We start from the raw sequence: 17,283 nt of genomic DNA, 5'->3' as shown, positions 1-17,283 counted from the left end.
TTCCCCTTCTGCTGTGGAGATGGACCCAGTCAAGGTCCGAGCTATTCTTGATTGGACTCAGCCCTCGTCAGTTAAGAGTCTTCAGAAGTTCTTGGGTTTCGCTAACTTCTACCGTCGTTTTATCGCTAATTTTTCTAGCATTGTGAAACCTTTGACGGATATGACCAAGAAGGGCTCCGATGTAGCTAACTGGGCTCCTGCTGCCGTGGAGGCTTTCCAGGAGTTGAAACGCCGGTTTACTTCGGCGCCTGTTTTGTGCCAGCCCGATGTCTCACTTCCCTTTCAGGTTGAGGTGGATGCTTCAGAGATTGGAGCAGGGGCCGTTTTGTCGCAGAGAGGCCCTGGTTGCTCTGTTATGAAACCTTGTGCCTTTTTCTCTAGGAAGTTTTCGCCTGCCGAGCGAAATTATGATGTGGGCAATCGGGAGTTGTTGGCCATGAAATGGGCATTTGAGGAGTGGCGTCATTGGCTCGAGGGTGCTAAGCATCGTGTGGTGGTCTTGACTGATCACAAAAATCTGATGTATCTCGAGTCTGCTAAACGCCTTAATCCGAGACAGGCCCGCTGGTCATTGTTTTTCTCCCGCTTTGATTTTGTTGTCTCGTATTTACCAGGTTCAAAGAATGTGAAGGCCGATGCTCTTTCTAGGAGCTTTGTGCCTGATGCTCCTGGAGTCGCTGATCCTGTTGGTATTCTTAAAGATGGAGTTATCTTGTCAGCTATTTCTCCGGATCTGCGACGTGTGTTGCAGAGATTTCAGGCTGATAGGCCTGAGTCTTGTCCACCTGACAGACTGTTTGTCCCGGAGAAGTGGACCAGCAGAGTCATTTCCGAGGTTCATTCCTCGGTGTTGGCAGGTCACCCGGGAATTTTTGGCACCAGAGATCTGGTGGCCAGGTCCTTTTGGTGGCCTTCCTTGTCAAGGGATGTGCGGTCATTTGTGCAGTCCTGTGGGACTTGTGCTCGAGCTAAGCCTTGCTGTTCTCGTGCCAGCGGTTTGCTCTTGCCATTGCCTGTCCCGAAGAGACCTTGGACACATATCTCCATGGATTTCATTTCTGATCTTCCGCTATCTCAGGGCATGTCCGTTATCTGGGTGATATGTGATCGCTTCTCCAAGATGGTCCATTTGGTTCCTTTGCCTAAGCTGCCTTCCTCTTCCGATCTGGTTCCTGTGTTTTTCCAGAACGTGGTTCGTTTGCACGGCATCCCTGAGAATATTGTGTCAGATAGAGGATCCCAGTTCGTTTCCAGGTTCTGGCTATCCTTTTGTAGTAGGATGGGCATTGATTTGTCGTTTTCGTCTGCTTTCCATCCTCAGACTAATGGACAGACGGAGCGAACCAATCAGACTTTGGAGGCTTATTTGAGGTGTTTTGTCTCTGCTGATCAGGACGATTGGGTGACATTCTTGCCGTTGGCTGAGTTTGCCCTTAATAATCGGGCTAGTTCCGCCACCTTGGTTTCGCCTTTTTTCTGCAACTCTGGTTTCCATCCTCGCTTTTCTTCGGGTCATGTGGAGCCTTCTGACTGTCCTGGGGTGGATTCTGTGGTGGATAGGTTGCAGCGGATCTGGAATCATGTGGTGGACAACTTGAAGTTGTCACAGGAGAGGGCTCAGCGCTTTGCCAACCGCCGCCGCGGTGTGGGTCCCCGACTACGCGTTGGGGATTTGGTATGGCTTTCTTCCCGCTTTGTTCCTATGAAGGTCTCCTCTCCCAAATTTAAACCTCGTTTTATTGGTCCTTACAAGATATTGGAAATCCTTAATCCTGTATCTTTTCGTCTGGATCTTCCTGTGTCGTTTGCTATTCACAATGTATTTCATAGGTCCTTGTTGCGGCGGTACATTGTGCCTGTAGTTCCTTCTGCTGAGCCTCCTGCTCCGGTGTTGGTTGAGGGCGAGTTGGAGTACGTGGTGGAGAAGATCTTGGATTCTCGCCTCTCCAGGCGGAGGCTTCAGTACCTGGTCAAGTGGAAGGGCTATGGTCAGGAGGATAATTCCTGGGTGGTCGCCTCTGATGTTCATGCGGCCGATTTAGTTCGTGCCTTTCATGCCGCTCATCCTGATCGCCCTGGTGGTCGTGGTGAGGGTTCGGTGACCCCTCACTAAGGGGGGGGTACTGTTGTGAATTTGCTTTTTGCTCCCTCTAGTGGTTACTAGTTTTTTGACTCTGGTTTTTCTGTCATTCCTTTTATCCGCACCTGGGTCGTTAGTTAGGGGTGTTGCTATATAAGCTCCCTGGACCTTCAGTTCCATGCCTGGCAACGTAGTTATCAGAGCTAGTCTGCTGTGCTCTTGTCTACTGATCCTGGTTCCGGTTATATCAGCTAAGTCTGCTTTTTTGCTTTTTGCTATTTGTTTTGGTTTTGTATTTTTTGTCCAGCTTGTTCCAAATCTATATCCTGACCTTTGCTGGAAGCTCTAGGGGGCTGGTGTTCTCCCCCCGGACCGTTAGACGGTTCGGGGGTTCTTGAATTTCCAGTGTGGATTTTGATAGGGTTTTTGTTGACCATATAAGTTACCTTTCTTTATTCTGCTATCAGTAAGCGGGCCTCTCTGTGCTAAACCTGGTTCATTTCTGTGTTTGTCATTTCCTCTTACCTCACCGTTATTATTTGTGGGGGGCTTCTATCCAGCTTTGGGGTCCCCTTCTCTGGAGGCAAGAAAGGTCTTTGTTTTCCTCTACTAGGGGTAGTTAGATTCTCCGGCTGGCGCGTGTCATCTAGAATCAACGTAGGAATGATCCCCGGCTACTTCTAGTGTTGGCGTTAGGAGTAGATATATGGTCAACCCAGTTACCACTGCCCTATGAGCTGGATTTTTGTATTCTGCAGACTTCCACGTTCCTCTGAGACCCTCGCCATTGGGGTCATAACACAGGACATTCTGTCTCCTTTGCCAAATAGCGATTGACTGACATGTAGTACTACCTCTATAAACCATAGGCTATTTAACAGCTGTAGTATTATATTATAATGTGTCCCAGATGCAGTAGAAAACTATAATTCACACCTTACTTGCTGCAGAACATGATAATACAGACCTCAGCTGCTGCAGAACATCATAATGCACACCTCAGCTACAGAGAAGCATTATAGTGTACAGTACATCTTGGTTCTGCAGAACCTCATAATATGTACTTTAGATACTGTTGACATACTGTATCAAAAAGATGTGGGTCCTTTAGAAAAGTCAATCAGCCAAACAGTGGACAATATTTTTCCTGAGGCCGATTTTACAGCTTGTGGGGTCTCGTAGAAAACATATCTTTGGCAATCACATAGTACTAAAAAAATAGAGAACATTTTAATAACTCATCTATTGCATTCATATTGGCCAGCAATTGTCCACTGGGCGTTCCGGTAGCACCGAACTGCCCTAACTTTCTCTATTTTTCAGTAGCTATGTTTATAACAGGACGTATGTAGCTCTGTCAGCAGTGTGGTGAGGGAAATCTGCTGATAGATCCAACTTAAAAATATATGGAGCTTATATGTTTGCGGCCACAGAGTTAGTAATAAGAGAAAACATGGTCGATCACATAACACATCAGTCTGATACTTACCGTTATATTACTTTTCCCTACAGAAATGTTTAACTTGATGAATCCTAATCAAGGAGGATCGATTAGTCTGTCTTTAGATGAGGTGAGAAGAACAAATTCTGATACTAATATTATATATTTTATGAAAATTAGTTTCATTAATAGTGTCAGACTTAGAAGACATAGGCTCACCGGTACATTCATTAGCTGGGACACGTAGAGCTCTTGGTAAAGTCTCCAAAGTGTATTAGAAAGTTGTAGAATGTGTCATATTACAATAACTAAGTGTTTGTTATAATATACTAGTAAATTCTTTTAAAAGGAATCTGTAATCAGAAAATATATTTTTTATATCAGATCTTTTTACTTGTATTTTTTCTTTAGATAATGAAATTTTGCAATTTTCACATTAAAATAAGCCTGACAGTAGATTCATGCTTCCCGAGCCAATACTGCAGCCGCGTATGTTTTACTTGAAAACTCTGTAGGATCCACCATTCACAATGAGTAAAGTGACAGTTCAGTTTTTCACATTCCCTTCACGTTTACCTTTTCCCAGATCAGAGCATGATAGGAAAATACTTCTATATAAGTCAATGAGTCAGAGCCAGCCTAATACTGTTTATGGCCATGCGGCTGTGGATAAAAACAGGACATATGAGTCAATTAGGTGAAAATTTCAGAGTTTCAGAATTGTTTTCGATATAGAAAATGATATGGAAAAATATTTTCAAAAATTTAAAAATATATATTTATTATTAAATCAGATTTACACAACAGACACTTTTCTGACACATTACCATTTAAGATTCAGAGTGATAACCGTAAGCCATGATAGGCGCTGAAGTGTTACTGGATCCACTGTCAACTGAGCAGGGTGCTGATGGCACCGGTCAGGTGGTGATAATAACTACACCTCCAATGTAATTATGTTTATAAGTTATCTTTTTTTTCTTACAGTGGCTTCTCACAAAAATGGCCTGAGAATGGACTCACAGCTACAATGAGAATGGACTCACAGCTACAATGAGAATGGACTCACAGCTACAATGATGAGAATCCAGGAAAGATGCTTCACCTAATATTTCAATAAGCATGCCCAATAAATCTTATTAAATTTAGTGTAATCCAAAAAAATGAATATTTCAATAAATTCTGCTGAACATTCTCTTGAGTGATCTGAATGACTTGTCATCATTATTAGGTGTCAAATCGTTTTCTTGCTGGGACCAAAAATAGTTTACATATTTACACAATGACCAACTAAATTGGTCAATGACATGGGATAATCCTCCGCTCAACCACCAAATAATAAAACCATATTGTTTATTGAAAAGGTTAAAAACAAGGTGGAAAACTGATGCGTTTCTGGCAAAAAGTCCTCAATCGGTTCCAGCACCCACTGGTTACACCTTTTTTCAGTATTATGATCCTCGTGAAGTGGTGAGCTCAAAACCATTACAGTTTCTTAAAATGGACAATGGTCTGAGATTTAGCATCAACTAAGCTTTCTTAGAGAGGTCTGAAAAGCTTAGATTTCTTAGCCTGGAATTAAGATTTAGCTAATCTTTACCAAGTCAGAGTTGTTGTTTTTTTTCACTATTCCCTTTTACAGTCCGAATTCAAGTCAAATTTTCCTAAATCCACCATTTCTACAATTTAGGAAGCCTAGAAAGTGTGATACTGCAGTGTATTGTAAAATAGACTGTTGGGTACCTTTGGTTACCATCCGTTTCCCCCCAGCCACATAGCGGGACATTATTTGGACATTAAAAAGGTGACGTTCTCGTTACAGAACTCCATACATTTTCAATTGACTCCATGTGGAACTAAAAATATAATACACCTATTTTCCAAGCAATTAAAGGCTGATTAATTAGTCGATTTGCTTAAATTTATTTTCTGTGAATCGAATTTTCAGGGGAAAGTCAGGAAAATTGGAAAATTCGAATTTTAAGGGTAAGTTCAAACAGGGCGTTTTTGCTGCGTTTTTTTGCTGTGTTTTTTTATGCTAATTTTCAGCTGCTTTTTACAGTACCAGCAAAATCTATGAGGTGTCAGAAATCTCATACACACACATTGTTTTTTTGTGTGATCAGTATTTTGTGCTTTGCTGCGTTTTTTTGGACATAGACCATGTCACTTCTTTCAGCATTTTTCCAGCGCTTTTTCAGCGTTTTCCACCCATTGACTTAAATGGATTGTGAAAAAACGCTGCAAATAGGCAGGTTGAGTTTTCTTGCAGCGTATTTGCTGCAGAAAAGTCAAGGACAGCCGGATGTGACCTCACACTCGGTTCTGCTACCTCTAGATGGCAGGCTGCATGATGCGTCCGTACAGCCTGTCATCCAGCAGAGCGAACCCGAACCCCATTCACTTGAATGGGGGGTCCGACAATACAGTGTTTGACACGCTGTCATATGCATGACAGCGCCGCAAACACTGCTTCTGATCAGCGGGGAAATCCTCCCTGCCGTCAGAGAGCCGCGGTTCCCACACTGTCAGAAGACAGCGGGAGTGCTCAGCTGTGATCGGAGGTATAAACTTCACCTCCGGTCACTGGTGTCAGGTGATGGGACTACTGCTCTCATTATCTGATACCTACAGCCGCTAATTACAGTGAAAGCAGGAGCGGCGGATGGGAGTTTTCATCTGCCACTCCTGCGCTATAAAAAAATAATTAAAAAAAACCCGATGTGCTTTCCCCCCTATTTTTGATAACCAGCCAGACAAAACTCACTGTTGGGGTCTGCAACCCCCAGCTGTCAGCTTCAGCAAGGCTAGTTATCAAGAATAGAGGGGTCCTCACACTTTTGTTTTTAACTATTTAAATAAATAATTAAAAAAAACGGTGTGGGGTCCCCCCATTTTTGACAACCAGCCTTGCTAAATCTCACAGCTGGGGGCTGGTATTCTCTGGCTGGTAAGGGGCCATTGATATAGGCCCCCCCAGCCTAAAAATAGCAGCCCGCAGCTGCCCAGAAAAGGCGCATCTATTAGATGCGCCAATTCTGGCACTTTGCCGGGCTCTTCCCACTTGCCCTGTAGCTGTAGCACGTGGGGTAATGAGGAGTTAATGTCACCTTCTTATTGTAAGGTGACATTAAGCCGGCTTAGTAATGGAGAGGTGTCAATAAGACACCTATCCATTACTAATCCTATAGTAATTAAAGGGTGAAATAAACACACACACATGCAGAAAAAAGTCTTTTAATGAAATAAAACAATATACACAGTTTTTCCATTTTATTAGTCTGCCATTCCAAGACTAGACCTCGATCTCCTGAAATAAAAATAAAAATAATAAACCAACACAAATACTCCCTGATCCGTCGCAGCCCGATATAAGGAGTGTCCCACGCAGTATCTGGGGGAGATAAAGCGTACAACCAGAAGCCCTGCTAATGCGACCGTCCTGGCTGTAAACTACTGGGGAATGAATGATACGGAGCAGGCGCAGGCTCAGTAACGAGCGGTGACGTCACCGAGCCTGCACTCCCTCACAGCCTGACCTGAGGTGACCTCTGCACCGTGGGATAATGCCGGGGAAGAGGATACCGCAGGTAATGTATCGATCTATTCTATCTATTCATTCTATCTATTCTATAAATCTATCTATTCATTCTATCTATCAATTCTATTCTTTATATCTATTCTATTTATTCATTATATCTATCTATTCATTCTATCTATCTACAGGAAGTTGTTTTTTTTCTTCTCTGCGTGCACTCAACTTTATTGGCATGCACAAAGGAAAAAAAAACATGAAAAAACGCACCAAAAAATGCACCTAAACCTGCGTTTTTGGCGCAACTTCTTTCCTGCCAAGATGATCAGGTTTTGCTGCAGAAAAAAAATGCAGCAAAAACGCCCTGTGTGAACTTACCCTAAAAGATCCACTCATCTCTACCGTTAACAGTCGATCGCACATCTGTTTCCACTCCAGATGACAGTTATTTAATGTTCTTCCCAATTCAATACCATGTTGGACCTGCCTGTATTTATTTTTCTGGAACACTTCACCATAATTGGGGTCCTGGAGTTTGGGTCATATTAACAGCATAGAGATAACTGTCGTTGGAGAGCACAGGGCGTTTGCAAAATGTTAGGATGGATTACTAAATAGCAGAAAGCCCGGGCTCTGCAAAAAAAAGGGGGGAAGCCTAGTAATAAATTTCGGGCTGGCACAGATTTGTGCAATAATTTAGTCGTCTTTTGCCATAAATTACAGTAAATATGTTTTGATGTAATCAGTTTTCTCCAAAGCGTAATAGACGTTGCAGAATATTTGATAAGATAATCACTAAGCTTTAGTTGCGATATACCGAAAAACGCTGTAAAAGGGAAAGTGTCATCACAAAATAACTGATTGTTTAAAACCAATATTTATGCTAACCACCCCTTACCGCTGAAACCTGAGGCTGTTTTCACCTTCCTGACCAGACCAAATTTTTCAACTGATTTCTCAATTTATGTTGTAATAACTCTGGAATCCTTTCACATACTGTGTCAGTGATTCTAAGAATATTATTTGATGGCACAGCGTACTTTATGTTACTTTAGGTCGATTTGATTTGTATTTATTTCCAAAAAGATCCAAAATTTGTCAAAAAAATTAGAAAATTCACAGTTTTTGAACTTTTAAGTTTTATACCATTAAAACAGATTGCCGTAACACACAGAATAGTTAATAAATAAACTTTTCCACATGTCTACTTTACATCAGAATTATTGATGAGAAAGCCTGCTCGATACTCGATCGAGGAGCTCGGGCAAGCTCATTACTTGATTACATGAGCACCATTCTCGAGTCCCCTCCCTGCACGTTTGGCACCTGTTAGACAGCCAACGTGGAGAGTGCCCGATATACACGGTAATGTCGTAGCCATATTGGATACTAGAATTACTGTGATTGGCCAGCCACATCGCGTCATGTGGTCTTATATAAGACCTGGTGCTGCAATACTCGACACCCTGCATTCAGGAAGCAGTTCAGGGAGAGTTGTTATTGGAGGAAGAGCATATTTTAGAGCAGGGATATAGTCAGGGTTTAATTTTGCTATTGCAGTGCGTGTATACTGTTCCTACAGCATTTAAACAACAGCCATTTTCAGGTCTAAATATTTTCCTTTCTGTAGTAAAACCGCTGATACCTGCATTCAGTTGAAGAAACGTTTAGGATTAGAGGCATCTAGGCAGTGTTTAATGTTGACATTGCGATACTTGTATATCACTGCTGCATCGTTAAAAGAAAAGTCCAACTCAGGGCGACATCATTTCTTTTCCCTATTAATACTGAAAAGTTTGCAGGCATATATACAGTAACTAATTTAAAATGCGCAAGGCATGCGGTAAGGGACAGGGAAGTGGACGCGCTGCAGATGGTGCATGCAGCGGCCGAGGCCGTGTGCCAGGTGTGACAGTGCCTGCTGCGGGAGCACAACAGACAAGACCTAGCTTCCTGTCCCACTTTGCATGGGGGCTTGGGACAGAACTCTTGAAGCCAGAACAGTGCAAACAGATGGTCAGTTGGATGACAGATAATGCTTCCAGAATGTTTCCCAGCACCACCCTGTCTTCCACATGGTCCAGTCTGACCAGCCAAGAGTATGGACCACATAATCCTCACCCTGATCCTCTTTCTTCCCACCGCAAAGAGTCCCAGGAGACAAGTGATCCCACACTCAGATACTCCTAGGAATTATTTACATTTCCATTTATTTATTCTGAGCTCTCGCCCTGTGCGTTTAAAGGGGGACATGAGGAGATCATGTGTAGTGATGCCCAAATATTTGAGCAGTCACAGTCAGGAAAAGAGGAACAAGAGATGGCTGCCTGCGCTACAGAGGGTGCTACCTACACCAACTTCATCCAGTCTGTTCAGTGTGGATAGGATGAAGAAGAGGAGGAATAGGGGGAGAATGGGAAGATGGAGAGTCGTCCTCCTGGTGGGGACAGGGATGTCTTGTTTGTTAGAAGTCTGGCACACATGACTGACTTTATCTCCCACTGGTTTTCCCATCCATGACCCTCACGTTGTATGCATTTTGGCTAACAATGATTACTGGTTGTTCATGTTTCTTGACCCATGGTACAAGGAGAACTTTCCGTCTCTGCTTCCTGCTGCGGAGAGGGCTCGTAAAATGGTGCAATACCAGTAGGCCCTAGTCAAACAATTAGTACAAAGATTCTCATCTGACAATGCTGGTGGCAGAGGTCATAGATCCTTGGGCAACCAACGAGAAGAGACGAAGAAGACACACACCAGGTCCAATAGAGGCAGGGGAACCGCTGCCACCTCACCACCACCTTAGCTGTTGCAACTCTCCCAACTGTCTCTTTCCCTATTATCCTGTAGATTGTATGCCCACAAGGGCAGGGCCCTCTCTTTTCTGTACCAGTCTATCATTGTAAGTTTGTTCATTGGAATTTATATTTGTATTTTGTTTGTAGACCCATCTCACATGTAAAGAACTATGAAATCAGAGGTGCCCTATACTGAAATAATAATATTTTTAATAATAATAATTTTCCACATTTGAGGAGTATAAAAAGCTTTGCACTTTGTTAAAGGAAGAAGTGATAGTGTTTTCATAGGCCGTCCAAAAATTATCCCATTAAATAGGTAGACAAAACAGGTGCACTGTATTGTTTTGAATATTAAGGAGTAATGGCCTCTCAACTAGACGTGAGAAAAATTATCCCTTTTTGGTGTTCTCAACTGTTTGCTAATCACAAAACTTTGAATGTGAAGAATTTCTGTATTGCTGTCAAGCATTTCCAAAAATTAGCCATATTTCAGATATGTTTCTTGAGGGTACAAAAACAAGTGAGTACACTTCCCATCATTAGTAGTACTGTTTATCATTATAAAATACTTCTGGAATGTGTGTGAATGGCATGGCTATATAGTGGCTGTAGGAGCAGCACAGTAGAGAGTTAGGATGGGGCAGTATTTAATGTGATTTTTTGTGATAATTCCCCTATAAATAAGTTTACCACTCACTCTCTAACTCCTAACGAAGCATGTTAATACAAAACTCACTTTGGATGTGGATGGAAAATGGTCACATTAGGTTTGTTACCTTCTTTCCCTCTTGTTTAATCAAGATTTATGATATTGTTAGTCTATTTTCCCATGTTTTGGAGTTTGTTTTTGACTTCTGCAAGGTTATCCTGTCACATGGTGTAATTATATGCTGAATTAGGTAACTGTACATATTTATTTATAGTCATTCACATATCATAAGGTCTACTGTTGTCTGACTTTATCCGAATACCCTAGTGCCCTTCCTTTTATGTTTGTGTGTGAATTCATTCATTTTTTCAGGCACTTTTTATTAATTTTTAGAAATAGTTTTAAGTGATCCATTTTATTTTCAGATTGTTTCTTGACTGAGTCTTATCTATTTTGTTGCTTATTAGTCTTGTGTTTAGGCATGTGACCTTTACTTTTTTTGGGAGTTGATTTATAGGTATCAGTAATAGAAAAAAGGATAATACAAAGATATGATAACAGAACCAAGCTCATTACAAAAACACAGAACCCAAACTAAATTGCAAAAATATTTGTGAATTACTGGGAAAAAAAAGTGTGTGGATTGAAAACAACTGTTCTTAGTAAATTCCACTGAACACAATGTGTTCATTGGCAGGTTCTTCAAAACATCAGTGATCATATTTGCATAATCTGCATTTAATCACATCTGAATAGAAATGCATCCAACTCGATGTACAAAAAAATAAAATATATATATTTCCAGTAAAAACAGCTACACAAATTGATATACATTTTTTTGCCGTAGAGTTTTAATATATACGGATATATTTAAAAACTCTATGTTGGCATACAGCCAGGACCAGAAGTGTTGGCATCTTTGAAATTGTTACGGAAAATGAAGTATTTTATCCCATAAAATTATTACAATTACACACGTTTTGTTATACACACTTTTTTTTTTCTTTTGGTGTATATTGAAGCACACAGAAAAAGGCAAATTGGACCTTGAAAGAATATATTCAAAAGAGTCTGGCTAAGGGTCATATGGCCATCCACCCATCCAATTGTTAAAAAGAAGATGGAGGGTTGCGTCTGTGCCTGGACTTTTCCAAACTTGACTTCAGAGGGGCATGTAATCTCATACTCATTCATAGAATCATAGAATGTTAGGGACGTCCAGGGTCATCATGTCCAACCTCTGCTCAATACTGGATACTAAACCATCTCAGGTTGATGAATGAAAGACCTCATTTAATACGCCTGAATATCATTCTGAAAATTTGGTAACCAATGGTCTCTGGTGGGAAGATTTGTGGTAATTTACCTGGATGACATATTGATTTACTTGCGTACTCAGAAGCTCAGAAGGAGCATTGTGAGCATGGCAGACAGGTTCTTTAGATTCTACGTAACAATAATTTATTTGCTAAGCTGGAGAAATGTCAATTTGAAGGACAGCAGGTGCAGTTCTTAGGACATTTGGTTTCTGCATCGGGGTTTCAGATGGACCCTGTTAAGGTGCAAGCAGTTCTTGATTGGGTTCAACTGAGTAACCTGAAAGCATTGCAGAGATTTCTTGGCTTTGCACATTTTTATGGGAAGTTCATTAAGAACTTTTTGGTCAGAATCAGTAATGTAATGTATGTACACAGTGACTGCACCAGCAGAATAGTGAGTTCAGCTCTGGAGTATAATACAGGATGTAACTCAGGATCAGTAATGTAATGTATGTACACAGTGACTGCACCAGCAGAATAGTGAGTGCAGCTCTGGAGTATAATACAGGATGTAACTCGGGATCAGTACAGGATCAGTAATGTAATGTATGTACACAGTGACTGCACCAGCAGAATAGTGAGTGCAGCTCTGGAGTATAATACAGGATGTAACTCAGGATCAGTAATGTAATGTATGTACACAGTGACTGCACCAGCAGAATAGTGAGTGCAGCTCTGGGGTATAATACAGGATGTAACTCAGGATCAGTAATGAAATGTATCTACTCAGTGACTGCAGTGGCAGAATGGTGAGTGCAGCTCTGGAGTATAATACAGGATGATGTAACTCAGGATCAGTAATGTAATGTATGTACACAGTGACTGCACCAGCAGAATAATGAGTGCCGCTCTGGAGTATAAAACAGGATGTAACTCAGGATCAGTAATGTAATGTATGTACACAGTGACTGCATCAGCAGAATAGTGAGTGCAGCTCTGGGGTATAATACAGGATGTAACTCAGGATCAGTAATGTAATGTATGTACACAGTGACTGCATCAGCAGAATAGTGAGTGCAGCTCTGGGGTATAATTCAGGATGTAACTCAGGATCAGTAATGTATGTACACAGTGACTACACCAGCAGAATTGTGAGTGCATCTCTGGAGTATAATACAGGATGTAACTCAGGATCAGTAATGTAATGTATGTACACAGTGACTGCAGCAGCAGAATAGTGAGTGCAGCTCTGGAGTATAATACAGGATTTAACTCAGGATCAGTAATGTAATGTATGCACACAGTGACTCCACCAGCAGGATAGTGGGTGCAGCTCTGCTCAGCTGCTGCTCATTGTGCTAATTGTGGGTGCGGTCGCTTGCGAACCTGCTGTGTGCTCCTGAGCTCCTGGGAACCACGACTGTCATGGTTCCCAATGGCAGGGGAACGTCAAAACACAAAAATAACGGACGAGCTCTGGGTGATGGAATCTCGAGCTGACCGTGAGCTAAATCTACCACACAACCAATAGCAGCCAGGGAGCATACCTATGATTATCCCTAGATGCCACGCGCCAGCCGGAGGACTAACTACTCCTGGTAGAGGAAGAAACAGACCTGGCTTACCTCTAGTGAAATACCCCAAAGATGATAGAAGCCCCCCACATATAATAACGGTGAGTTCAGAGGAAACTACATACACAGTATGAAAGTAGATTTAGCAAAGAGAGGTCCACTTACTAGATAGCAGAAGGATACAAAAGAGGACTTCACGGTCAACTGAAAACCCTTTCAAAAAACCATCCTGAAATTACTTTAAGACTCCTGTGTCAACTCATGACACAGGAGTGGCAATTTCAGCCCACAAGAGCTTCCAGCTACAGAGAATAACAAAACTGCAAACTGGACAAAGATACAAAAACAAAAGGACAAAAGTCCACTTAGCTGATCAGCAGACTAGTAGCAGGAACATGCAACCGAAGGCTCTGGTTACAATGATGACCGGCAAGGAAATGACTGGAGAGCAAGGCTAAATAGGAAACTCCCAAACACTGACGGGAGCAGGTGAACTGAGACCGCAAAGCACACACAAGTCATCAGTACCACCAGCAACCACCAGGGGAGCCCAAAAGCTGATTCACAACAGTACCCCCCCTTAAGGAGGGGGCACCGAACCCTCACGAGAACCACCAGGGCGATCTGGATGAGCCCTATGAAAGGCACGAACCAAATCCGAGGCATGAACATCAGAGGCAGTTACCCAAGAATTATCTTCTTTACCATAGCCCTTCCATTTAACCAGATATTGAAGTCTCCGTCTGGAAATACGGGAGTCCAGGATCTTCTCTACAACGTACTCCAATTCACCCTCAACCAGCACAGGAGCAGGAGGTTCAGTAGAAGGAACCACCGGTACCTCATACCTCCGCAACAATGACCGATGGAATACATTATGGATAGCGAAAGATGCCGGGAGGTCCAAACGAAAGGACACAGGGTTAAGAATCTCCAAAATCCTATAAGGACCGATGAACCGAGGCTTAAACTTAGGAGAAGAAACCCTCATAGGGACAAAACGGGAAGACAACCACACCAAGTCCCCAACACGAAGGCGAGGACCAACACGACGACGGCGGTTAGTAAACTGATGAGTCCTCTCCTGGGACAACTTCAAATTGTCCACCACTTGTCCCCAAATCCGATGCAACAGATCCACCACAGCATCCACTCCCGGACAATCCGAAGATTCCACCTGACCAGATGAAAAACGAGGGTGAAACCCTGAATTGCAAAAGAAAGGGGAAACCAAAGTGGCAGAACTAGCCCGATTATTAAGGGCAAATTCTGCCAACGGCAAAAAGGCAACCCAGTCATCCTGATCCGCAGACACAAAACACCTCAAATAAGTCTCCAAAGTTTGATTAGTTCGCTCCGTCTGGCCATTAGTCTGAGGATGGAATGCAGACGAAAAAGACAAATCAATGCCCAACCTGGCACAGAATGCCCGCCAAAATCTAGACACGAACTGGGTTCCCCTGTCAGAAACGATGTTTTCAGGAATACCATGCAAGCGAACCACATTTTGAAAAAATAGAGGGACCAATTCAGATGAGGAAGGCAACTTAGGCAAAGGTACCAAATGAACCATTTTAGAAAAACGGTCACACACCACCCAGATGACAGACATTTTCTGAGAAACAGGGAGATCAGAAATAAAGTCCATAGAGATGTGCGTCCAAGGCCTCTTCGGGATAGGCAAGGGCAACAATAACCCACTAGCCTTAGAACAACAAGGCTTAGCCCGAGCACAAACATCACAAGACTGCACAAAAACACACACATCTCGAGACAGGGAAGGCCACCAGAAGGACCTAGCCACCAAATCTCTGGTACCAAAAATTCCAGGATGACCTGCCAGCGTAGAAGAATGAACTTCCGAGATGACTCTACTGGTCCAATCATCAGGAACAAACAGTCTACCAGGCGGACAACGATCAGGTCTATCCGCCTGAAATTCTTGCAAAGCACGTCGCAGGTCTGGGGAGACAGCAGACAAAACCACCCCATCCTTAAGGATACCAGCAGGTTCAGAATCCCCAGGAGAGTCAGGCTCAAAACTCCTAGAAAGAGCATCTGCCTTCACATTTTTAGAACCCGGTAGGTATGAGACCACAAAATTAAACCGAGAGAAAAACAACGACCAGCGTGCCTGTCTAGGATTCAGGCGCCTGGCCGACTCCAGATAAATCAGATTCTTGTGATCAGTCAAAACCACCACCTGATGTCTGGCACCCTCATGCCAATGACGCCACTCCTCAAACGCCCACTTCATGGCAAAAAGCTCCCGATTACCAACATCATAATTCCGCTCGGCGGCCGAAAATTTTCAAGAAAAGAACGCACAAGGTCTCATCACTGAGCAGTCGGAACTTTTCTGCGACAAAACCGCCCCTGCTCCGATCTCGGAAGCATCGACCTCAACCTGAAAGGGAAGAGAAACATCAGGCTGGCGCAACACAGGGGCAGACGAAAAGCGGCGCTTAAGCTCCCGAAAGGCCTCCACAGCAGCAGGGGACCAATCGGCAACATCAGCACCCTTTTTAGTCAAATCAGTCAAAGGCTTAGCAACGCCAGAAAACCCAGTTATAAATCGACGATAAAAATTAGCAAAGCCCAAGAATTTCTGAAGACTCTTAAGAGAAGTAGGCTGCGTCCAGTCACAAATAGCCCGAACCTTGACAGGGTCCATCTCAATAGAAGAAGGGGAAAAAATGTACCCCAAAAAAGAAATCTTTTGAACCCCAAAAACACACTTTGAACCCTTTACACACAAAGAACTAGCCCGCAAAACCTGAAAAACCCTCCTGACCTGTTGAACATGAGACTCCCAGTCATCAGAAAAAATCAAAATATCATCCAAATACACAATCATAAATTTATCCAAATATTCACGGAAAATATCATGCATAAAGGACTGAAAGACTGAAGGTGCATTAGAAAGGCCGAAAGGCATTACTAAATACTCAAAATGGCCCTCAGGTGTATTAAATGCGGTTTTCCACTCATCCCCCTGCTTAATTCGCACCAAATTATACGCCCCACGAAGATCAATCTTAGAGAACCACTTAGCCCCCCTTATGCGAGCAAACAAATCAGTCAGCAAGGGCAACGGATACCGATATTTGACTGTAATTTTATTCAGGAGTCGATAATCAATACAAGGCCTCAGAGAGCCATCTTTTTTAGACACAAAGAAAAAACCGGCTCCTAAAGGAGATGAAGAAGGACGAATATGTCCCTTTTGCAGGGACTCTTTGATATACTCTCGCATAGCAGTATGTTCAGGTACAGATAAATTAAACAAACGACCCTTTGGAAATTTACTGCCAGGAATCAGATCTATGGCGCAATCACAATCTCTGTGGGGAGGGAGTGAACCAATTTTAGGCTCCTCAAAAACATCACGATAATCAGACAAAAACGCCGGAACCTCAGAGGGAATAGATGAGGCAATAGAAACCAAAGGTACATCCCCATGAGCCCCCCGACATCCCCAGCTTATCACAGACATTGTTTTCCAGTCAAGGACTGGGTTATGAGATTGTAACCATGGTAATCCAAGCACTAAAACATCATGTAAATTGTACAACACAATTTACACAAGGAAGCGAATCACCTCCTGATGGTCTGGAGTCATACGCATAGTCATTTGCGTCCAGAACTGTGGTTTATTACAAGCCAAAGGTGTAGAATCAATACCCTTCAGAGGTATAGGGACTTCCAGAGGCTCTAAATCAAACCCACAGCGCCTGGCAAAGGACCAATCCATAACACTCAGGGCGGCGCCAGAGTCCACATAGGCATCCACGGTAATAACTGATAATGAACAAATCAAGGTTACAGACAGAATAAATTTAGACTGTAAAGTGCCAATTGAAACAGACTTGTCAACCTTCTTTGTGCGTTTAGAGCATGCTGATATAACATGAGCAGAATCACCACAATAGAAGCACAACCCA

General features: G+C 42.7%; 1 protein-coding gene across 1 annotated transcript in view; it reads left to right on the top strand.

Annotated features, from left to right (window-relative positions):
• Positions 1-4,722, top strand: part of LOC143804275 (calpain-8-like) — a 68,760-nt gene extending 64,038 nt beyond the window's left edge. Inside the window, exons 19-21 of the mRNA XM_077282209.1 lie at positions 3,593-3,651; positions 4,509-4,555; positions 4,602-4,722. Coding sequence (XP_077138324.1) covers positions 3,593-3,651; positions 4,509-4,532 — 83 coding nt within the window. The 3' untranslated portion in view covers positions 4,533-4,555; positions 4,602-4,722. The remainder of the gene's footprint in view (positions 1-3,592; positions 3,652-4,508; positions 4,556-4,601) is intronic.
• Positions 4,723-17,283: the final 12,561 nt, after the last annotated feature.

Source organism: Ranitomeya variabilis, chromosome 2 (genome assembly GCF_051348905.1).
Source record: "Ranitomeya variabilis isolate aRanVar5 chromosome 2, aRanVar5.hap1, whole genome shotgun sequence".
In the NCBI taxonomy this organism is placed as follows: Eukaryota; Metazoa; Chordata; class Amphibia; order Anura; family Dendrobatidae; genus Ranitomeya; species Ranitomeya variabilis.
The sequence above is the reverse complement of the archived record's forward strand: the minus strand, read 5'-3'. Positions and strand labels throughout refer to the sequence as shown.